The sequence below is a fragment of the Galleria mellonella genome, unplaced genomic scaffold (genome assembly GCF_026898425.1).
Source record: "Galleria mellonella isolate WM207_F2 unplaced genomic scaffold, CSIRO_AGI_GalMel_v1 utg574, whole genome shotgun sequence".
Classification (NCBI taxonomy): domain Eukaryota; kingdom Metazoa; phylum Arthropoda; class Insecta; order Lepidoptera; family Pyralidae; genus Galleria; species Galleria mellonella.
Genome location: NW_026442122.1, coordinates 1299988 through 1325628, shown reverse-complemented (window position 1 = coordinate 1325628; position 25641 = coordinate 1299988). Strand labels below are relative to the sequence as shown.

Genomic DNA, 25641 nt, shown 5'->3' with positions numbered 1-25641 from the left:
CACGACATTTTTTGTCGAGTTCTTTGAGGTGCGCTACTTGCCTCATATGGGGAAGTTAGCACGACTTCAATACACCACTACACTTAACACTAATAAATATTCATTCATTGTAGTTGTTTATGCAATCTAGTTAGTAATAGTCAGCAAATAAGGCACACTATCCGCAGACATGAAAATTGTAATGCTTAACATTCCCAGTAAACATGCGGGCTATTCTATAAAACAGTGATGGAGTATTCGAAGGCTCCATTGACCTCGATAATAACATGAATGAATGCACCACTCGACAGTCTATTGTTAGCAGCATCCTACAGATAAAAATCTCTATTCGTCGGCCATTGTTACTGACGGTCACCGTCGTTCTATACTTGTAGATACAAAATGATAAGCAATTAACACATATGTGTAATTTAGTAGTGTCATTAAAATATATGAGAAATAAAAAGAAATAATAATCTTTGGAGTGCAGTATCAGGATGAGCTAAGTTTAAGAAAATCTAAGATTGCATTACTCTAAAAGCATTCTCTGCATGGCTCCAAAGATATGTAATGAATACTAATTATATTAGGTAACAGGTAATATCCAATTGTATTGAGAAATGTGTTTATCTACTAGTAAAATATATTATTTCGTGGTCGAATAATTTAATGACCCTAAATTGGGATAGGTGTCTAATTTGGTAATTTCTACCTTCCCCTTTCATGTTTGGAGTAAATTATTATATCCAATAATAATTTATGTCCAATGTAATTTCTTACTTGCATTATTATCAATGTAATTAAAATTCTGGTGTTAAGTTTAATTTTGTATGACTACGAGGTTGGTGAGAATGAAACTGTGTTCACCACGACACGTAAAGTTGAATTATGCAATATTGACACTTGGATATCGAAATATGGACATCATTCTATGTTACACTCAATGTCATTGAATGCACTATTCTCCCACTGAAAGGAGAATATTACCTTTATGTGCTGATGTATTGTGTTCCACTAGTTGCCTCTAACGACAATATTTTGAATATAAATAAAAGTGGTGATATATTATTCTCTACTCTGCCACCATATAAATAATAAGGATGATTGGGAGATAATTTGTTAGTTATTGCCAAAGTTGGATTATGCAATATTAACACGTGAGGTATCGAATTATGAACACTCAATGTTAGGCACTAATCTCCCTTTACCTTCATATACTGGTGTATTGAGTGCTGTTCCTCTAGTTGCCTCTAACAACAATATCCTAAATATAAATAGAAGTGGTGACACATCGTACTTTACTCCGTCATCATGCGGAGAATAAGGATAATTAGGAGATAATTTATTACTTATTGGCTATTAGAAAAGAGTTATTGTTATCGCTGGGAACATTAGCACGTAAAATAATGATATAATCACCCGGAAGATAACATCCGCTTGGCAACACTCCAGCGCCACCGTACGTTAAATTTAGACGCGAACTGACTTAGCTCATCGTTTAACTTTTATTATTGTCATCCACTTTCTATTAATGGAGTTTCTTAATTAGTCTATAATGTCAATGTTTATTCAGACGGCCCAGTTTGTTACCGTTAATCTTTGTGGCGCGGCAATACGTGTTTGTATTAGAGAGATAGTTTCGACTTAAATCGTTAGGGTTTATTTCTTAATATAGTTTTTATTTAACGTTATTGTTATCTTCGTTCGATCGATAATTAGATTTATAGTTTAAATTATTAACTGCTTCGATATTATTTAATTCTTGTAACACAGTTTTTGTAATAGTCGATAAATTTTTAAATTAAATAATTTCAAAAAAGAAGAAGAATTTCAGCTCGCTGATATTATTATGTATGTTATGCGATGGCTTCGGCAATTCTAAATCGATTTTGATAATTCTTTTTGGAATCTATAAGATTTACTGTCTTTCTTGTATTTTATCATGATTGTAATAGCCGATTTTTTCCTTTTCTGCGCTACGAAGTCATATATCCTTTAAGAATTGAGGACTATTTATGTCCATCTTTTTAATTATTAATTTGTTTGTTACATTATTTCCTATTAAAAATTGTATTTTACGTTTCATACACATATTTTTATGATTCCTATCTATTTGTTATAGCAAATTAAAATTCATTACGTGTTATTGTTTTGTCCATTGCTGATAGCTAAATACCTTTATCTCTTAGAATACTTGAAACATGATACTATAGGAAAAACGTTCCATTATGTTCTTTACCATATTATGTTTAACGTCCCAATGACGTTAATGGATTCAGTTGCCTGTACATAGACAACTTGATGCCTGCTATTGTTTATCTGACATCGTTATGTAATTTATGTTCTTATGTTTCTATGTAACACATCAGTGGATATGCGAGGTACAATCTTGCGGTTAGCGCATAATCGTATTTCTAATCATATTTCCTTTTAATAATCATTACTGCCATAGATCATTATTTATAGACTTCAAAATGCAAGAGGTTTTGTATTATTTTTTTTTTATTTGTATGTGTTACGCGATTTTTTCTCCAATTGTGATCAGAATCTGATGATTATTTATAAAAGGAAAGATTTTACGCACTATTTTTTTTTTTGTCAGAAATGAAATCGGCTTTTTTGTAAAAAGAAAAAAATCATCTGTATCTTATCAGATGGAATTAAAAGTTATTATAAAAATAGATGGTCGCCTTACGCAACTATGTCTATGTGGTATATTGTAGTATCTTTCTATTGAACCTTACAATATCAGTCGGTGCACATTAAGGTGAATGGGCGTGGAAACTTAAATATTTGTACAATTGCTATCTGTGTATTACAGAATGGTGTTTTAAATGTTTACTATTCGTGTCGTATCATTATCAGCTAATTGTACATAGATACTGGCTAGAAACAATTTAGTGTTCCAAATTGTCGTTTGATAACATTGTGTCAGCGAAATACCTTCGATAGGAAACTAATTCCATTGGAGTACTTACTGAATAATTTAGCTACAACTAATTTATAGTATTTTATTATTTATGTATTATATTGTATTTTCCTTTTTCTTTGCATGTAGTGAATTAATATGTTTTACATACGTGTGAACACATTAACCTTTTCCTTGATCTTCAATAGCCTTGAAGGCACGGAAACCAACTACTGCTATTACTACAATGGTTATAATATAATTATCATATACATTATGTACAATTATTATTATGAACTCCACGTATGAATGAGGAACTCTCCTGTCTTTAACATGTATGATTGTTCCCCCGCTTATTCCAAATACATTCAGGACTAAATGGAAACCATTAGAATCTTCTTATTGGTTTATTCCAACAGTGACAAAAACATTAAATGAATTAGAGGTTTTATTTAGAGTGTAGCTTCTTACAGCAGTCGTCCGAATATTTTTTTTTTATCCAAAGAAAAAAAGAAACATGTTACTTAAAAACTGCATGCATTGTATTTAGATTTAAAATTTCTTGTCGCTATTCAATCTGTATTTATTTTGAAGAAATATTCGGTTCAAGTAGAAAACTCTTTTAAAAAAGAATGCCCCTTATGTATAGTTTCCGTAAAATATCAATTCAAGGCCAGATAAACACAGCCAACTTATATAGCAAACAATGCTTGCAAAAACATTTAGAATTAAGTTTTTTAATTGAAAATAAAATTTGCAGATGAATGTTCGGGTGACGACGATGGACGCGGAGCTGGAATTCGCCATCCAGCCGACGACAACGGGCAAGCAGCTGTTTGACCAAGTTGTCAAGACGATCGGTCTCCGCGAAATCTGGTTCTTTGGACTCCAGTATACGGACACAAAGGGCGACCTCACCTGGATTAAACTTTACAAGAAGGTTAGTCAACGTTTCTTGTTCTAAGTATTAAATGTCTTTCTGGTTAGGTATCGCATGTAAAAGACAGAATTATTTTCGAAGACGTGCTAGTGGACAAATGTCTCTGTTTTTAATAAGTCAGCACATTTATAGGAAATCGATTCGTGATGGTTATACTATTGTAGTATATTAAATTAACATCTACCCCTACTGCGGCACGGCCTATTTCTCTAATTTATGATTGTAATAGGCAACTATTTAATATATCTTATTTCAGTGTCTTAAAACTTTATGGTTAATAAATAAAAGTCTCTTATTACGAACATTTGTCTCCAACGTTATAAACCATTGCCCAATACTGTTAGATACTTATAACAATATTTATTATTATTACTGTTTATATCACTATTGTGATTTACTATATGTATTGGTTTTTATACAAAATTAAGTTTTGGACTGCATTTCATCATTAATTCAACGTGTCGAATAGAAGGCACGCATAAATGATGCCACCATATAGAAAGTGATATGCTTCTAAATTGGACTATTATGGTTCGTGAGCACGACGAAATGATACAAGTAAAAACTATTTACTTAACTGGAATGTGCATCTTCTAGCAATATATACAAAGATATATTGACGATATGCATATTTTATCGAAGAATTTTATTATTCGATTTATAAATGTATCTTTATTGTAATTTTATTTACTGTTTTGAATAATGATACAAAATGGTTTAAATATCCCAATGAGAGTTTATCGTTTTTAACCTTTTAATTTTAATTTTTTATTTTTCGAAGGCTTTACCTCTTTAGCATCATTATAAGGTTTGTCGCCTTGTTAGTCTTTTAGGGATTTAAATTGTTTTTAGCTTCTATTGAAAAATAGTTTGTAACTGGAAAAAATCAGTACTAGGAAAGAATTATAATATTTTTACTGTAGAGTTGTGGGATACCCCTAAATATTTGCTTTCTTGTTCTTATTAAATAATTAATGTATGTGATCGTCCAGGTTACAGCCAACTCTGCTTTGTTTATTCCAAAAGTAACAAATGTACCTGTTATTACACCGGCTGTAGCTCTCTTATAATTTATTTTTGGTGAACCAAAATTTACGAGTTCAAGTTCATTTGCTTCTAGCTCAGTTTATGCGCTACGTGTTATGGCTTAGTGTCGATACGTTATTTACTCGATACTCGGTTTCCTAGAAGATATTATGGTTTCGTATGTTTTTCTGCCGATCTACTATTTTGTTTACTTCCCCATTAATGAAACAGAAATGGAGCATATGGCATGTAATGGGTAAATCCAGAGCAAACACTAACATCAGCACAGTATACCTATGTTCTCGATCGATGATTTGAAGTTTTCTTGTCGAAAGATTTTAATTTATCAGGCCATTCCGTGTACATTTAAAATCAGATTATATGTACTTGGTGCGTATACGTATAGTCATTTGAATTTACTAGTGACTCATGTAATACAAAACGATCACAAAATCACAATGAGTCACATCTCTACTCATATGGCTCGATGATAAGCTTGATGTCATGCAGTAGAAATGTATTCGATATGTTACAATAGGTAGGATGTATTATATTCATCATAACCATGCAATACAATAATAAGATTTTTTTATGCAACTTAGAATGGCAAACAAGCTGACGGCCCACCTGATGGAAAGTGGTAACCGTCGTCTATAGACATGAGCAGTACCATGGACATAATAGAGTATACTGTTTCGCTCACGATACCCCCCATGCGTTGCCATTCGTGAGGACAAAGGTGTCATTCCTCTGTACCCTGTAAATTCACTACCATATGCCACTCTTCAAATCCAAATAGCCATGCAAATGTAACTGCTTTACGATAGAAAAACGCATGGGACATAGGATGCCCAAGCAAACGACTTTTGTACAAAGTCTCTCTCTGGTTGTTTGCCTATTGTAATATCTTTTATTTTAACCTAACTTGACAAGGAAATGCTTAATGTTTGTAGTTTGGGTTAATTGGATTTGTTAACGGTCCACCAGACAATTAATCAGCAATTTAAATTGACATGACCCGAATCGATCTCATCATTAATTCTAAGGTATTTAGCATATAAGTAAACCTTTAGGCCTCCGCACTTGAGAACAATAAAAGACAATGTAAAGTTCCGTTGATAACATCCTTCTCACCTTGGCACTCTGCCAATTTTCATTGAGCTGGAGCTCGTGTTTCCGTCGTTTTGTTGGCGATAAACAATTCTGTGAAATTGTTTTCCTTACTTGGCCGACATTGACCCGGTAAAGCAATGAGAGCATGTGTCGAACTTGTTGTTATTGAAGTCGCTTTATCACCGAGCACGGTGGCATTGCCAAACTTGCTCTCTATGAATATTCAAAAAGGTCGTCTATCACTTTCTTCAGATATAGTTTTAAATATTACAGACTTTAGTATTGTAAATGTAACCGAGTCGTGGCAACTGTCTATGTTAAAGTGAACTTAAAAGGTCATATGATGATAGTTAGTTTCCTGTTTTAAGGACATCTCAATTGTTAAATTTCTAAGCAATATTATATGATACATACTGACTCTTGGCCATAACAGAATATCAGTGTTTTGCTCTTTTAAGGGCAAAGCAATAAACTGAGTTGTGACCATTTAGTATTATTATGGCACACGCATGAAGGAAGGGAAAGAAAGGAGATTGTTAGTTTATATATTTTGTTTTTTTTGTTTTTTTATTTGTGCATTTTTTTTTTTCATTCTTTTATCTCTTTTACTGTGTATTATGTATATGTTTTTTTATTGTAATTTGTGTGCTGTAAGTAATGTAATAAATTATCTATCTATCTACATATTCATATTAAAGTTTTATATTCTTAATCAATGGCCTGAGTATCGTTATTGAAATATCATTTTAAGATCAAATACCAATAGTTTTGCAAACTAATCGTACAATCACAAGGGTAGAGGTGAGTAAAGCTGATATAATCGTCGTTTCAGCCTTTAATTTGTCCAGTGCAGAACTTAGAGCTGGAGCCGATATGAATCCATTTATTTTACATTTAACGCCACACCTTTCTCATTTTGTTTTAGACAGGACGTTTCGTTTTTAAATTGTTTTTTTTTAACTGTTATGTATTATGTTGAACTAATGACATTTACTCTGAGAAATACTGACTACTCCGTCTGAGACTATATGCATGAGCGTGTTTGTTTTAATAATAATAATATTCTTTATTATCAGGTACTTAAGCCATAGAGGTACAATTGTATTACAACGTGCTCGGGTAACATATAAAAATATAACAACCAAAACATACAAAAAAAAAAACATACAAATTAAAATATGTAGAAAATAGTATTGTTTACTAATAGTAATAGTTTGTTTTTAATTTAATAATTATATATAGGCTACATTATTAAATTTAAAATGAATGACATAAGCTCGTTGTAAAGCAAGGAATGTTTTGTAGATTACTCTGAACCGGATTTGGGTATGCCCATTCGTGTTTTAGCTATCGTGTAGTTTGTATTAACATTTTTACGATAAGATTATAAGAAGGTGCGATTACGTATATTGGTCCTAATATTATAATAATATATTAATTTATAGTATTAATATTTATGACTTGGTATGATACTCTTGTACTTTACCTGTGTAGAAGTAATTTTCTACATTATGTTTTATGTACCTATAGTGTCTTCTTTACTATCCTTTAGTAGAGATGGGTAATATATATATATATATATATATATATATATATATATATATATATATATATATATAATACTTATATACGGGTCAAGTAACGAATATGTTAAAAGTCTGTTATCCAAAAAATAATATTAGATAACAAACTAGAATATAGATATCCGACCGATGCGGGCGATATTGAAATGGCTGATGATCTTTTCTTAGCCATGAATGTCCAGAGAAACCCAATATATAGATATTGAATCGGTATCCATATTACCCATACCTGTCCTTCAAAGCCATATCGTGGATTTTCTACGTTGTTATTTTCTTAATTCATCACTATTCTAAACTATGTGCTCACCTATGACGTCCTTTTTTTAGTTTGTCAACTTACTACCTACGCAAGAATTAAAAATGGCTCGAATTAAAAATACAAGGTGTATGATAATATTATTATTACAGTGAAATCCAAACTAAAAAAAAGTAAGCATTTATTTATTTATTTATAGGATTACCAACATAAGATACAGCTAGACATTTCAATACAATACACTGGTAGATTAGATCTTACTGTTCTTACATTTATAGGCAACCACAGCATGTCTTGTGTTTGGTAAACATTAAAATATAATTAAATTATTAAATGTCATTATATGAGTAAAGATATTAACAATATGAATAATAATATAACATAAATAATGGAAATTGTATTTAAATTATTATAAATTATAAATAAACATAATGTAATGGGGAGGTACATCAACATTTAAATTTAGCCATGAATACAGAGTGACTATCGTTGTGAATATCAAGTTCAGGCTTGGTTTTTACAATATCGTTATACAGGCGCGTTATGCGGACGATAAGTGATTTATTTGGTTACTTGTAAAATTGTGATCACTATATTTTCATAACTATGTTACTAAAATGCTTACGTCAACATTTATGTCAATGTTAATACGTAAAAAGTACGTCTTTATGCGTATTTCGCTCGCATATTTGTCATGACCCAATAAAATTGGCGGAAAAACAATCGATGTTCTACATTGAAATTGATTCGACAGCGATTAATGGCTAAAATGACGTAATTGCCCTAAAATCATTTATTTACAATATAATGAAAAAATGACTACAAAAATGCTAAAATCTAAGTTTAATTGTATGAAAATATTTCTATCTTTCTCAAGTTCGATGTGGCATACGCAGTATAAAAATATCTGTTATGTCCATGGTACTGTTCATTTCTATAGATGACGGTTACCACTTTACATCAGGTGGGCCGTCAGTTTGTTTGCCATTCTAAGTAGTATAAAAAAACTGCCACAATTTTAAACTTGCTTCTACTTGTTTGCTATACCTATCAGCCATAATCAAATAAGTTGTGAATTTCAATAGATTATTAACAACAGAATGATATGATAACGCGCCTTCAAATTTCGTTACGATTCAATTAATGACACATGCGTATCTGTAGATAACATTGTTAATGATAACCGTATAGATAGATAACTCAGTAATGTGTTTAGATCAATTAGAATTCACTTCATTAAAATACACGATTTGAGGAATAAATCTTATGTCATTTTTATTTTGTACCTGCAATTTCTCTGATGTTGTGGATGTCTATGGGCGGTGGTAATCATTTACCATCAGCGGGTCTACCATGAAATGAAATTCCGAAATTTCGGACTTAATTTCGTGTTTTTGTTTACACCAAAATCGGACCAATAAATGGAGTTTAACATTTCGTTCCTCATACATCCTATCATAAAAGTGCAAAGGAACAATATTTTTACATTTTTAATATTTCCAAACGGCTTGTATTATGTAATTTTAACATCAAATTTGTGTTTCGTTTGGCTCCGAAATTTCGGAAAACATTTCATGGTAGGCCCTCTGGTTAGCCACATGTTCGTTTGCTCCTACATATTAAAAAAGTATATGTTCCATTATACTATGAATATCTGCAATGAATGAACCGAATGACGGTATAATAATAATAATATAATGTTAGTAACAAAAATTTTAAGAACTAGTATTAGATGTGGAGCCCAAATTAAGATTTCCAAATTGAGCTCTCTAGTTTCCCAGCTGGTTTTAGAAACTTTTTTTTTTATACAACTTAGAATGGCAAACAAGCTGATGGTCCACCTGATGGAAAGTGGTAACCGTCGCCTATAAACATGAGCAGTACCATGGACATTACAGAGTATACTGTTTCGCCCATGATACCCCCCATGCGTTGCTATTCCTGAGGACTCAGGTTTTATTCCTTTGTACTTCAAAACGAAACACAGTCATGCAAACACAACTGCTTCACGGTTGAAACACTAATGGGACAGAGGTACCCAAGCAATCGACTTTTGTACAAAGTCTCCCTCTGGGACTGCTTCTCACTTTCCAAGGCAATACGTCTTTTCGAATTACGTGGGATTGGAATTATTCATCTTTTAGTGGAATATATTGAGCGCCTATAAGCGACGGTTACCACATTCTATCAGGTGGGCAGTCGCCTTGTTTGCCAAGTTGCATAAAAAAAGCACTTTACAAGGCACTCGTAGATTGTGGGAAGTGGGCCCGTTCGAGCACTAATAGCTGTTATTGATAACACCGTGTCCACGTGTCCGTACGTAAACACGGCCATTGGCATTATTGATAAACGTCGCCCGTCGAATGGACCGTGTTGATAAACTATGCGTGTAGTATTTTTTTTTTGGATGGGTGAAAATGGAATGGTAACCCCGCCTGCGCTAACGGGATACGCTGGCGGAGCACCAGTGAAGGGTGATAGATGAGAATGAAAACAGGCCACTTAGTCCATCATGATGAATTCATCAGGAATTAACCATGATAGTTTCCAGGGAGAACCGCGAGGAGGTCAACCTAATAGGGTATACTGCTAACAATGGGGCTATCAAACTCCATTGCTAGCAATCCCTTTTCCTCCACATGTTGGTACTACATACTTACATTAAATTAGTGATGATGAAGCAGCCGTTTTACTAATGGAGTACAGTTGCCATTATGAGGCACAATCTAGTTTTAAACTATTCTATAGTACGATTTTAATTCAAATGTTTTAAAGAGAATAGTGGTATTACTGGTCAATATTGATTCAGTCACTATTGAGTCATTGGTTTTTTACGAAGCGAAAATTACTTTAAATGTTGTGTTCAGCGTGAATTTAATTATATAAATGTACTCCTAATGTTGTATCTATAATAGTTAATGTATTTTGGTATATAAATCTATGTTAATATTATAAAGAGGTGAGATTTGATTCCCGTGTAAGTTCCGGCATAGAATAGCCCACCCCTTTCTTTCCCGTGTCGTAAGAGGCGACTAAGGGATGAGCTGCGTCACCCTTAAAGAATCACCAAAAGCCAAACTGTTGTTGCCAACTCGCCTGCCAAGCGTGAAAACTATTGGCAAAACCCCCTTTATCGGGGAGGCTATGTTCAGCAGTGGACAGTTAATGGCTGATACAATAAAGATATGATTGTTTGTTTGTAAAAATTATCTGTCGTTAGTGGATAAATAAAGTACTTATTATATACTAGCGGCCCGTCCCGGCGTCGCACGGGTGGACATTTTTAACATTTCCCTTCACTGCTCTGCTCCTATTGATCGTAGCGTGATGAAAAGTATACTATAACCTGTCCAGGAGTATAAAGAATAATTGTACCAAGTTTCGTTAAAATCCGTCGAGTAGTTTTTGTTTCTATAACGAACATACAGAAAAAAAATTTACTGATTGCATTTTTGGAATCAGTATCGATCACTAATCAGCCCCTGATAGTTATTTTGGAAATATATTTCATGTACAGAATTGACCTCTACAGATTTATTATAAGTATAGATAATTTTATTTAAAGTTTATCGCAGTACAAAATCCCGATTTTTGTTTATTCCCTACAGTAATATAATAGATTCGTTAATTAGTTACTGCATCTATATATATATATGTTTTGCTATCGTTTTCCATTAGACTTGCATTTCTCTTATTATGCATGAGTACTTTTGCATTATCGAGAACGCTGCCGTTTCCAACCTGCACATTCGCAATATTACAAAACTGGTTTATTGTTTGACTACTTTGATACATAAAAGTGGATTTACTTTCGCAATCAATATGTATTGGAAATTAGTTTCGCCGTCAGTTTGTCCAATCGCAGGTTAACGGACCTTTTGACAACTAATACAGATTATTGGGGGGAAAGGGATTGTTAGTAATGGAGTTTGACAGCCCCATTGCTAGCAATATGCCTTATTAGCTAAACCTCCAAGTGGCTCCCCCTGGAAACCATCGTGAACAATTCTTGTTGAATTCGTCACTAACTGACCTACTTCATCTCCTCACCTATCATCCTTCACTGGTGCTCCGACGGTGTATACCGATAGCGACTTTTGTACAAAGTCTCCCTCTGGTAAGTTTTGCCAGTAATTTGATTGCGGCGCTTGTCAGCCGGATTTACAACCGTAGTTAGGCATTGGAGATGTTTTAAAAGGGACGCTGCTACCCATCGCTCGCCCTCCCTTACGACACCTACGGGAAAGTATGGGGTGGCCTATTCTATGCCGGGACCACATGACTAGACAATACAATAGTTAGTATAATTCTATACAATAACGATAATAATAATATAAACAAAACAAATATAGTTCCTATTGTATGATATGACTCAGAGGAAGCGGGCGGGCATCAGTAGCATACGTTATCGCCGAATCCCACCAGTCGGCGGATGTTTTTAACTGAAATACAACCAGACAAATTATCTCGACTTAATTATGACATAATCCGGTCCGCGCGCATGTTGGCAGTTGCCAAATCGTTTTGCATATCACCCAAGTGCGAAAGGATTTGGTATATATACAAGTTACGACTTAGTTTAGGCTCCAGATCTCCCACAAATTACGATACTTTTATTTTGTATAAAGTAAATAATCTATACACTGTAATTTGTGGAGATGAATAAACTATTATTATTATATATAAAAAAAGGTAAGTAATAGGTAAACTATCTGAAATTATCCACCTACCCACTTCTATCTGTTCTCCTTTAACCAAAGGTTGTCTGTAAGAGATTGCCATAGCGATAAGACCGCCTTTTGTACCTTTATGTGTATATTTCAATCCGTATTTATGTTACTGTATTTCACTTGAATTGTTCACTTGTCATTGTATATTTTTGTTTCTGGTGCAACAAAGAGTTAAATAAATATATAAGCTTTCTTCTGGGTTGGCAACGCGCACGTGACGCCTCTAGTGTTGCAGGCGTCCATAGGTTACAGTAACCGTTTACAATCAGACGGGCTGTATGCTTGCCACTGTTGTGATTTTAATCAATTGTTTGTTTATTAGAATCATCATCATCATCATATCAGCTGTTAAGTACACACTGCTGAATATAGACTTGGGAGGTTTGGCAAGTAGTTTATTTTTTATTTTTTATACAACTTAGAATGGCAAACAAGCTGACGGTCTACCTGATGGAAAGTGGTAACCGTCACCTATAGACATGAGCAGTACCATGGACATAACAGAGTATACTGTTCCGCCCATGATACCCCCCATGCGTTGCCATTCCTGAGGACTCAGGTGTTATTCCTCGTACGCTCAAATTCACGCCATATCCCACCCTTCAAACCGAAACACAGTCATGCAAACACAACTGCTTCACGGTTGAAACACGAATGGCTTATCAGGCGGGTTGGTAACCGCAGTTAGGCTTTGGTGATGTTTTAATAGGGACGCTGTTACCTATTCTTCGATCATTAAATTCCCGTAGTCACCTGTTACGACACCTACGGGAAAGGAAGGGATGGGCCATTAGAATGAACGACACGTCTATTGTGTGAATACACATAAAAAAATTACAGGCGAATAAAAAATATTTGGAAATTGCTTAAAAATAATAATTAAAAATAACACAACCAAACAGGTTGTGTTTCACTTTCAGTGCTCGGATATGTCAATGGAATTACATAGTTCAGACTACAGTAGCGTAACACCTTAGTCCTTAGGTATGGCAACGCGTAAATGACACCATAGGTGTTACCTTTATGTGAATATATATAGGCGACAGTTAACACTTTCCATAAGGCGGGCCGTTTTATTTTATTTCAATAGGTACACATTACAGAGAATTAACAATGTTAATTTGTTCAAGCTAACCCTCCAAAAATATGAGTTTTTCATTGTGAGTTATATAAAAAAAATCAATATAAAAATAATACGTCTAAACAACTTACGGCCGTATTAGGGCCGGCACACACTTGCACCGTGCAACACGAATGTTGTAACACGACCTGCTTAAGTATGATAATTCATTGTAGCAACGCACGCTTTCCAACGACACCGTTTGTCGTCTCGCCATGTGGAATGAATGTGTGTAAATTACAACCTCAGGGGTTGTTTACACTTACTAATATTATGGGAAAGTATGTTTGTTTGATACCTTTTAGTGCTTTAACGGCTAACCTATCGCTATGATTTTTTTTTTAATGGGTGATGATGAAATGGTAATCTCGCCTGCGCCATCGTGCCACCAGTGAGAGATGATAGGTGAGGATGAAAGCAGGTCAGTTAACCCATCATGACGAATTCAACAAGAATTGTTAACGATGGTTTCCAGGGGTAACCACGTGGAGGTTGACCTAATAGGGCTGTCAAACTTCATTGCTAACAATCCCTTTCCCCCCAACCGGAGTGTATTGTTTGAGCAGCAGGTTAATGAGTAGAAAACCGTGATCACTTTTTTTTTTTGTTATAAAAAAAGATCTTAAAGTACCAAAATAAACTATTACACTACAATTACTATCGATACAACATCGTAACCTTCAAGAAAAGAGCATATTTCTTTTAAATCCTTAAATACCTGAAGTTTCAAATTTGATACCGGGGTTTGCATTGTTTCGTTGTTAAATAAATTTAAATATTTTGATTACCGTCATGCCTAAAGTATCAAAAATAATACCAAATGTTGTTTTTCTAAATAAATATATAAAAATATCGTTTTGATTTTTTTATTATTTTTCCCCATTGGTAAACACAGTAAAGGGTACACTTATATATTTTTTTATTCGATTTAAGAAATCAGGCTTTTAAGGGTTAAATAATTAAAATGCTGGCAGCACATCTGCGATTCCTCTGTTGTTACGGGTGATCATGGATGGCGGTAGTCACTTACCATCAGGTGAGCCGTATGCTCTTATGCCTCCTTTTATTAAAAAAAATACAAAAATTTATATTCACGTTATGTACACTTTGAATTTTTTTTTAACACGAAACTAATTTAATACTGGCCTTATTGCAATATAGGGTTTAAGATAATAATAATGCATACAACATGCCAATTTAAAAAAAAAATCGATAGTCAGTGTGGGCGTATTACGGTTAGCAATATTGAGGATATTACGAGACACGTAGGGCGACATGTTCGAACACTTACTGACCTACTGGTACATGAATCAACCAGGCGACCATGGTGGTGTCACAAGAACAGGTTGTTTTTAAAAAAGCCTATCCATTCAGTGTTTTTTTTTTTTGGACTAAGGCAAGTTACTATACAGCCTGTTTGATGGTAAACACTAACAGTGACTTATGGACGTTACCAATATCAGATTTCATCAGAAATATCACGTGTATTTTATAGACTATTGCAATATAAAGGTCTTAATTACAGTACACAACAATTTAAGTATTAAATAAACAAAAATAGTGACATGGAAATTTTGTTCTGCAAAAATTTAACACCGACTTCAGTCAATAACAAAATATTGACTAATAATTAGTAGTGGTTACTATTTTAAAACGAATGAAACGCACCGTTGGGCGACTGGATATTTGAAATATCCAGTCGCCCAAAGGTGTGTTTAATAATAAAAAGATAAAATAAAAAAAAAATCTAATGTGTCTGACATTTGGTACTTATATTTATTTATTTTTTTTCTTATTTCGAGCACAGTCGTGTGTTTACGAGAATTACATGGTGACTTGGAGCCAATGCATGGCTAAACCCTATCGATTGCAAAAAGAATTACAAATAATAAATATTTCGCAGCTGATTTGGAAATTTTTTTTATCAATTTTGTATGTCTAATATTATTATGTTCACTTTGTTATTACTTGTCGCAATTTCAAAGGTATATTTTATCATTTAAGTGTTATATTTAACATGTTTATTGATTAAAAATCTAAGATCTTCAATAGTATTATAGATAAAACAGTCATACTTATTATCTATTGTTATTTTTTTAAATACAACAATAATGTTGGTTTGTGCTAATATGGCAACCGATAACTTAAAGTGCCACTATCTCACCTGCTTACGTTATTTACTGATAAGTCTTATACTATGATAATTGGTTTCATGATTATTCCTAGTGGTATTCAGAAGTATATTACCTTGTATACTGGTATTTAATATACGTTGCGTATGTTTAATAAACCTGTTTGGTTTACTGACTGGTGATGATGAATGATGAAATGATTATGATCCAACCTCAGCTGATAGTGCTGATTAAAAAGTTATTACCTGGATTATTTGTGACATGGACATGTGAAATGCGCACCGATGCTCCGTGCCGCGCGCCGTTCGCTGTAAATTGTGTTTTACTCTAGAATTTTTACCAGGACATTTTTTTATGTCACCGAGTTCGATTGGACTTTCACAAGAATGATGATAATAATAATATTTCAAAATTTTAATAATGTAAATCATTATCAAAACATTAATAGAATCACGATTTCTGCAGTCTTTTGCAGGCATTCGTTTAAGCGACAGATATGACCTTGTGTATTTAAATAAATCTATACTGAATTAAAATATTGATTTAGACGACTTGGTTGACTCTCTAAACTGTAATTGCTTTGAAGTTTTACGCGAAGAAATACATAATAATGCAGGTGTTAAAGTTGATTCATTAAAAACGTCCGGCATGACTAAACTAAATTGGTATATCCTTTAATAGTTAAGTGAATGAATGAAATTCTTTAACGTTGACTCACTTGATAATAAATCGTATACACATAGATTCCTAATAAATTATATGCAATTGATTATATTACCACATAGTTACGATACCAGTTGGCGTTCATAAATAAATACACGTATATTCGTTTGATCCTTTATGCGTATTGGAATAGGGCGTTTACGCATAAATTACCATGTATTTTTACAAATGAAATTATTTAATTCCATTCGAATTTGTTAATTCCATTTATAGGTCCAGTTTACACAAATAAAGCACTCGTATAAGGAACATTTAGCACTTAAATGTATTTTTTTTTACGATTCGAATTCTACTGAAGTGTGTAGTACTGACTAATTGCTTCAAAGCTACCGTTTAGATGCTGCTCTTACAGGTATTCGACTGCGAGTTTTTTTTTTTTTTTTTTTGTTAACTAGACGTTAAAGAGATAATATATACATACGTACATATTTGTCATGCCTGTCTCCGTTTGGGGTAGACAGAAACAAAGAAACGCCTAATAGATAAATACTGAAAAAATAATCAGTAATTATTATTTTTAAAATATTTTTTATATCACATTTGTACAGTTTATAGAGATATTTTTAATTAAAAATTCGTTACCGGTATGATATACTAACTATTGTTATAACCCTTAATTAAATGTTTTTTTTTTCTTATTGGTTTAACCTGATTTGATTTAATTTCGATTTAAATTCGTAATGTGTTCTGATTTTTTATCATTATAAAAGGAGTAAATTAGCTTAGTATACATCATAGAGTAAGTATCGTGTTAAATTTATTTCTTCACTTGTGTATTAGGTTTTCCTATCTTCTTTTCATTTAAGAGTTTCCTCTTGTCGGTGCAACTAATTCATGCATCCTCTTCCAGCCAGCTCTATCCCAGGCCATATCCTTGACCTCCCTATACGACATGACACCTAGTGTTTCTTTTGTTTGTCCCATGTAGTTATTTCTCGGTCTCGGTGTTTTCTTATATTCTCCTATATTTATTTATAGGAATACATACAGCATATTGCATTATAACATTTATAACAAACTTTAAATATAATACAATATTAACGCGACATGCCTATTGAAGGTATTCACAGCATTTACTTTAACATGACTGTACAGTATAAAAATAAATAGAAAATTTTTAAAGGAATTATAATATTATTACGTCCTAAGCGTAAAAAGAAGTGTTAATATATTATATGCTTCGTCATCACACGTTAATATAATTAATTAAATAAATCAATAGAACAAGCAAACATTATATATTGACAATAGGAACATATAGAGGTTAATGTTGCAAGTACGAACGTCTATTAGCACCGTTCGGGAAAGTTTTCAAGATTTCACCGTCGCATCGTCGACGGCTCGCGGTCAGTTACTGTCTCACTTGTACTACGTATAGGTCGTAACAGACATAAATTCGCGTGATGGAGACGTAAGTCACGCTATTTTGTTACTTAATTGCACCTCGTTGAATGAATCCAAGAATGCAGTTGCGTGTTAAGCTGAGTACCTATGTTAGTTTAGGTGGCCGGTGTCGAGATGACTCAGGTCGTTGTAACCTGAATGGAATTTGTCGATTTAATAAAAAAAACACTATGTATAGATTTTTAATTATGAAAATTTTCATGAAGTCGGACTATTTTGCGTGCTATTCTTTCTGCCTAGCCCAATGGCAGATAAGCTTGACGGATGTGTATGTAATGTATTTTTATGAGTATTTGCAAAAAAAAGCCCGGCTTTGCATGAGTACATAGAATTTGCGAAAATAATATTTATCCTATGTCTCTAGCTGATAATGTAGCTTTATATAAGTCAAAGATTTTTTAAAATTAGTTTAGTAGTTTTTTGAGTCTTTTTCATTACAAACAGTTAAATCTTTCCTTTTTATAATATTAGTATAGATTAATGTTGTGTTGTTGTTATTTACTCAGTTCCAGTGTTCAATTTATATTGTGGTTATTTTTTCTCAAATCACCTTGGAATTATTATCGCTACATCACCAACTTCATGTTGTTGTTAAACTTGCGACTTTTCCTTATGAAGTAACAAGAATTGATGTGGTTGTACATTTGTCAATATGTGTCCACATGCATACTTATTGATTTTTCATACCAAACCGACTGTATAGAATTCAAGCGCTTTTTTGTAACTGCGTTGAGTGTAAATAATTTACTTGTATACGCTTCATATATTATGCAGTACCGATGATTTTAAGTTGTAATAGTAAGGATTTATTTAAAACCTAAAAATTATAAACACACCAACACACAGTAGAACAGTGGAGAAGGTGTCGTATAATAGCAATACCGTTACGAACGAAGTTGGATATACAACGGAAAAGATAAATAACTACTAGAAAATACGCTTGAAAATAATGGAAAAGAAAGAAAAATGATGGATGCGAGATGAGAAGAATGTGAGCATAAATAAAAATAAATAGCCTTGCCAATACTCCTAAATTAACAACCTGGAAATTAATATCCGGGCCCACGGATGCTCCACAAGGGGGAGCAACGGAAAAAAAAGTACCGATGATTATAATTATAATATTGCTATGCAATATGAGTAGTCCTTACGACCCACAACTTAAAATACTTTTTACCAGTTAATGAATAATATGAGGTTTTCCCTAGAGGTTATAGCATGTGGTTCTTCAAAAAGGGTATATGAAGGTTTTTTTTTTATGGTCGGCAATGCGCACGTAACACCCCTAATGTTATAGGTGTTCATAGGCTACAGTGACTGTTTACCATTAGTCGGGCTGTATGCTTGTGGTATTGCTTGCTTTTTTATGCAACTTAGAATGGTAAACAAGCTGACGGCCCACCTAATGAAGTGCTATAGACATAAGCAGTACCATGGACATAATAGAGTATACTGTGTCGCCCATGATACCCCCCATGCGTTGCCATTCCTGAGGACTCAGGTGTTATTATTCCTATGTACCCTGTAAATTCACTGCTATATCTCACCCTTGAAACCGAAACACAGCCATGCAAACACAATTACTTCACGGTAGAAACACGAATGGGACAGATGTCAAAATACTTTTGTACATTCTTTCTCTAGTAGTTTGCTTCGTGGTATAAAAAAATATGACAATGTATGATATTATATATTTCCAAGTAAGGCAGTATGTTTATGCAACATTTCGGTCGATGATACCGCCAAAGGATTGCTCATTGCCTCCCTCCCACATGTCGGTGAGATCATTCTTTATTGCTTTACATATGGTACAACAGAATATCTATCCATTGTATATTGTTTTATTTATTATATATATAAGTAAAGTTTTATTATATAATATATAAATTTATTATATAATATACTATATAATATGTATATTGTGATATATATTATAATCACTAGGTAGAAATTTAATCTATTATTTTTTACATCTCGCCTATATGTCACTACTATCAGGTTTGAAGGGAGACTAGTTTTAAGCCGCGATTTCGTCCGCGTGACCGGGATATGTTTACTGTAATAAAAGGTCCTATGTCCTTCTCCATCCAACATAGTACGTGTATACCAAGTTTCATGGTGATTGTTTTTTTTTTTAATGAGTGAAGATGGAATAATAGCTCCGCCTGCGCTATCGGTATACGCTGGCGGGGCACCAGTGAAGGGTGACAGGTGAATATGAAGGCAGGTCAGTTGGCCCATAGTGACCAATTGAACAATAATTAATCACTATGATTTCCAGGAGGAATCGCGTGGAGGTCGACTTGATGGGGTGTATTGCTAGCAATGAGGCTGTTAAACCTCATTACTAACAATTCTTTTTCCCCCTGGTGATTGGTTAAGCCGTTGTGGCAGCAAGAGACAACAAGCAAACTCTTTCACGTTTATAATAGTATATATATTAATAACGGGTACTGAAAACTAAAACATCTCTAAAGCCTAACTGCGGTTGCCAATCTGCCTGCCAAGCGTGGCAACTACTGGCAAACCCCTCGAAGGGGGAGGCTTCAAGGGGGAGTTCAGTAGTGGACATTTAAAGGCTTATATGATGAATTAAATGCTTTTTAAAAGGCCAGCAGCACACCTGCAATGCCGCTGGTGTTGTGGGTGACCATGGGCGGCGGTAGTCACTCACCATCAGGTGAGCCGCATGCTCGTTTACCCCTGTGTTAAAAAAAAGTGAAAGGTTACTGGGTACCGTGAGTCAAGATCTTCATATCGCAAGGATCGGTGTGACTCAATTGAGGTCTCTAGTGTTAGAAGAGTTCACGAACTGATATGACATCTGGCGAAACGTATGCTTCTTTTTTACCTTTGTAGTGTATAAAAGAGTCTGTGAATTTTTCGTCGTAAAATAGTATGAGTTTTACTAACCGTGACACGGGCCCAAGTTTAATGATTCTTTTGCACTTTCTAACAATGAATTTTTCATAGACGAAGTGAGTACATATTGTCTTATTAATTTAATAAAATTCTAAACTCTAACTTAAAATGTGGCGTATGTTATATCTTTATACGTATCTAGAAGAAGTCTATTTAATTGGTTATTCTACTATTGAAATCCACGCCTATGAAGCAGCGGGCAAAAAGCTAAAAAGTGTTCATAGGTATCCTTCATAATTATGAAATATGATAAAAATATGTTTGGATTATGTTGTCAATGTTGCAGTTAAAACTCTTAACCAGAAACTCAAAAGTACTATTGACTAGCAAAATCAGTCAAAACAGTTAAAAGTACCTACCATAACCTAATCGCAAATTTACAGTAAAAATTACTAATACCCAATAATTTTCAGTCAAAACCACTTTTGACCAACCTGTTCAGTCAAAATCACTTTTGACTGGGGGGAAAGGGATTGTTAGTAATGGAGACTGAGAATCCCATTACTAGCAATATACCCAACCAGGTCGACCTCCTCGCGGTTCCCCCTGGAAACTATCATGTTTAATTCCTGATGAATTCATCATGATGGGCTAACTAGCCTGTTTTTATTCTCATCTATCACCCTTCACTGGTGCTCCGCCAGCGTAGGATACGTTAGCGCAAGCGGGGTTACCATACCATTTTCACCCATCAAAAAAAAAACCACTTTTGACCAACCTGTTCAGTCAAAAGTACTTTTGATTGGTTAAGAGTTATATATTTATTTATATCATTAATCACAGGATACAGATATGAATGAAGTAGTAGTAGAGTCAATGGATGCAGGTGGCTTAGGACCGTTCTTTATGGCAATCTATGGGGGAGGCTTATGTCCAGCAGTGGACAGACAATGGCTGAAATAATGATGATGATGATTAGATTAAATTTCAATTCCTTATTACTACATAGTTAGGAAATATACCTATTTATTGTAGCAAATATTTGTCGTCTGGTTTTATTATTTCTATATTCAGGTCAAGAAATACGAATCTTTTCAATGTCTATTGCAAATGGAAATCCATAAGAAATAATTTTAATACTGTTTCATATTTTTCTATTTAAAAAATATCTTGATTCTCCTTAAAAATCTTTATATTTCGCCTGACGCCTCGTTACCATTTAGAGACGTATATGTACAGGAATTATTCAAAACAATTGGACCATAAAGTAGTTTTTTAATTTTAATTTTTTATTATTAAGCAGGGCAACAGCAATAGCAAAAGTTTAAATGTATATTAAAACTGTTATTTCACTCCTTTCTGCTTACAACTGTCCTATGTAATAGTTGTTACCTACCTGTAAACATTACCAAAAAAAATACGATCTATTTATATTTCAAACAGTTCGTTTTTTTAATTTATCAAACATGAATTATTGATATTACAAAAACAATTGGATTCATAAATCAATTACACGACACTACAAGCAGAAAATTGCAAATAGGAAACCTCTATACCACGTTCGATATTTGCCATGCCTTTACAAATATATCGAGGTGGTCACATAAACGTGATCGTGGTCTCCCACGTCGTGAGTGGCCATCTGGTGGCCATCATAACAAATACCACCATTAGTTTCCCAAAACAGAGCTTTTACTGTGAGTACTAAACAACAGATATACATATTTAATTATTATTAGTTATAAAACTTATAATATAGATATTGTTAAAAACTGAACATATGTTTTAAAAATAACGATGAACACTGCTTACAATTTGTTATTCGACTAGCCTAAGATACTGGCCGCTAATTAAACTATCACGAAATGCTCCACACACAGTTCTAGCGATCCACCCTGGCTTCGAAAGGATAGATAGAGAGATAAATTAGCTTTTCTTAAATATAACCCTACCCATTGGGAGGTTTTGCCAGTAGTTGGCACGCTTGGCAGGCGGATTTGCAACCGCAGTTTGGCTTTAGAGATGTTTTCAGAAGGACGCTGCTACTCATCCTTGCCCCTCCCTTAGTCGCCTTTTACGTTATTCACGGGAAAGAAAGGGGTGGCCATCCTATGCCGGGACCACTCGGCCTTTTTTGTACTTAGACTTAAATTATTGCAAGTTTCGTTAGGATCTCTATATTTTTGTTATCTGTGAGTAACATATAGCTTATGTTACTCACAGATAACTTTGCATGGCTGTGGTTCGGTTTGAAGGGTGGGATATGGCAGTGAATTTACAGGGTACAGAGGAATAACACCTGAGTCCTCAGAAATGACAACGCATGGGGGGTATTATAGGCGAAGTAGTATACTCTGTTATGTCCATGGTACTGCTCATGTCTATAGGCGACGGTTACCACTTTCGATCAGGTGGGCCGTCAGCTTGTTTGCCGTTCTAAGTTTCTAAAAAAAAAGATAATGTAACTATAGATAATTTTTTTTTAAATCATTCATTCATTGTGTAAATTTTGAGTTCATTTATTACAAACAAACATACAAAAAATCAAACAATACCTTTTTATAATATTACTATTTGTATAGATATAAATAGTATTAAGCGTGTATGGAATGATTATAAACAGTAACCAAAAAACTTTAGTATATTTATTGCATGATTGTATTAGTATAAAAAAGTGTATATATTAATAATATTTACATGTCATCATCAACATTCTTCGATACGTACTAAAATGTCTGATCTTTATCAAGTGAACTCGACATTTGTTTCGTCACTTGTTGACTTACCAAACGCAACCTAGCATAATTAAAGTAGTTTTGAAACAATTTCACGTGCGATTACAGCGAATAGAAATGTAATGGAAAGTCTCCGCGGAAGGGGACAAACGAATACACAGGCGTAAATAAGCAGCATTGGAATATGTATAAGAAGTGAAATTCATTGAATAATAACATATTTTTAGGGTTCCGTACCTCAAAAGAAAAAAGATCACTTCGTTGTCCATCCTGTCTGTCAAAGACACTTTTTCTTAGAAACGCGTGGAGGCATCAAGTTGAAATTAATATCATATACTCAGGTCTGCAATCTCTTAAAGCAGTGAAAAAATCAAGCTTTTAAGTCGACGCAATTAAAAGACACGGCCGTTTATTTCATTTATATCGCATATTTTGACATTCGCAAAGGGAATCAAAACCTATAGGGTACTTCCCGTTGGCCTAGAATCATGATATTTGGCAAAAAGCAATGTAGCACAAGTAAAGGATAAAACCCGAATACCGTAAATTTGTAGTAGTTTCTCAAAAATGTAAACTTGATGATTTTGTGCGGAACCCTTGTTGCGCGAGTCCGACTTTCACTTGACCGGCTTTTTTGTTATTAATTTAAATAATAAGAAAGAAATAATCAAAGAAGCATGCGACTCGCACAAAACACGTACCAAAAAAAGCAAACATTAGGTGTCATGTCATATAGGGAAGTCACATATATGGCATGGGATAGAGCTGGCTGGAAGAAAAAACATTAATTAGTTTGCACCAACAAGAGGAAACTTAAATGAAAAGAAAAAGGGCCCTACGGATAAACTTTAAAAATTTACCAGAGGGAGACTTTGTACAAAAGTCGATTGCTTAGGTACCTCTGTCCCATTCATGTTTCTACCGTGAAGCAGTTGTGTTTGCATGGCTGTATTTCGGTCTGAAGGGTGGGATATGGCGTGAATTTACAGGGTACAGAGGAATAACATCTGAGTCCTCAGGAATGGCAACGCATGGGGGGTATCATGGGCGAAACAGTATACTCTGTTATGTCCATGGTACTGTTCATGTCTATAGGCAACGGTTACCACTTTCCATCAGGTAGGCCGTCAGCTTGTTTACCATTCTAAGTTGTATAAAAAAAAATGTTAAAATAATAATATTTAAATTCGACGTAAATCAACCGGTGCACTTTCAATTGGTTGGCTTCGCTCCAGATCCCCTTTAATCAGCCTCACATGACTCTAACGTGTTTTTAAACAAACACGCATTCGAATTTAATAAATGTGCAATCTCCTCTAATTTGTTTTTATTGCGTTACGTCGTGCTTTAGGCCCATATTTTCTATGCACTTAAGAAACACTTTATTGGGTATATGATGGGTCTTTATCTATTACAAGTGGTTTGAGTTATCTTTCGTAAAACTTCGAATCAGCATTGAGATAACTGAAATAAATATTGCGGCAATATCTTGTTGATTTATTTACCATGCCATTGCTATCTCACCTTCCAAATCAATGGAGCAATACCAACCTATAGTATGCCCTTAAGCAATTACTATGAAGAGATTGGTATTATTCCGTATTGGTAGAGTATGGCATAGTATTTTTTTTGGACCTTGTGTAATGATTTTAATAAACTTCACAAGAGCATAATGACACGCGGTGTTTAACTACCGAAGAATGTTGCTTTTTATCACCAGTTATAAATCGCTCGTGGTATTAGTGGCAAGTTTTGCATCACGGACTCTGTAATAATTTGGATCCTTTATCTAGTCGGTATCATACTCATTAGATAAAAATTCATGATACAATTGCCTTAATCTTTCTTGCAACTTACTCAGATTCACATGTGATAGGTATGAGCTGGTAGACCTTGACGTGTTATCTCCACAAATGATATGAAAATATTTAATGTATTATCCATATAGGGAAATAGCTAATGTTATTTTATAAAATGTAGTGACCTTCGTTAGCTTTTAAATGTTTATGATATGAAGGATCACAAGCATGCTACCCATTATCGTAATGACTATTAAAAGGACGGGCTACTTATAACTTAACGTTGATATGGTAACTTGTCTTTATGTAGATAGATGAATTACCAATACCA

General features: G+C 33.9%; 1 protein-coding gene across 1 annotated transcript in view; it reads left to right on the top strand.

The window, feature by feature from the left end:
* Positions 1-3649: 3649 nt before the first annotated feature.
* The window catches only part of LOC113522842 (moesin/ezrin/radixin homolog 1), a 40010-nt gene continuing 18018 nt past the window's right edge, over positions 3650-25641 (top strand). The window contains exon 1 of the mRNA XM_052899524.1: positions 3650-3827. Within this exon, the coding sequence (XP_052755484.1) occupies positions 3669-3827 (159 nt within the window). The 5' untranslated portion in view covers positions 3650-3668. The remainder of the gene's footprint in view (positions 3828-25641) is intronic.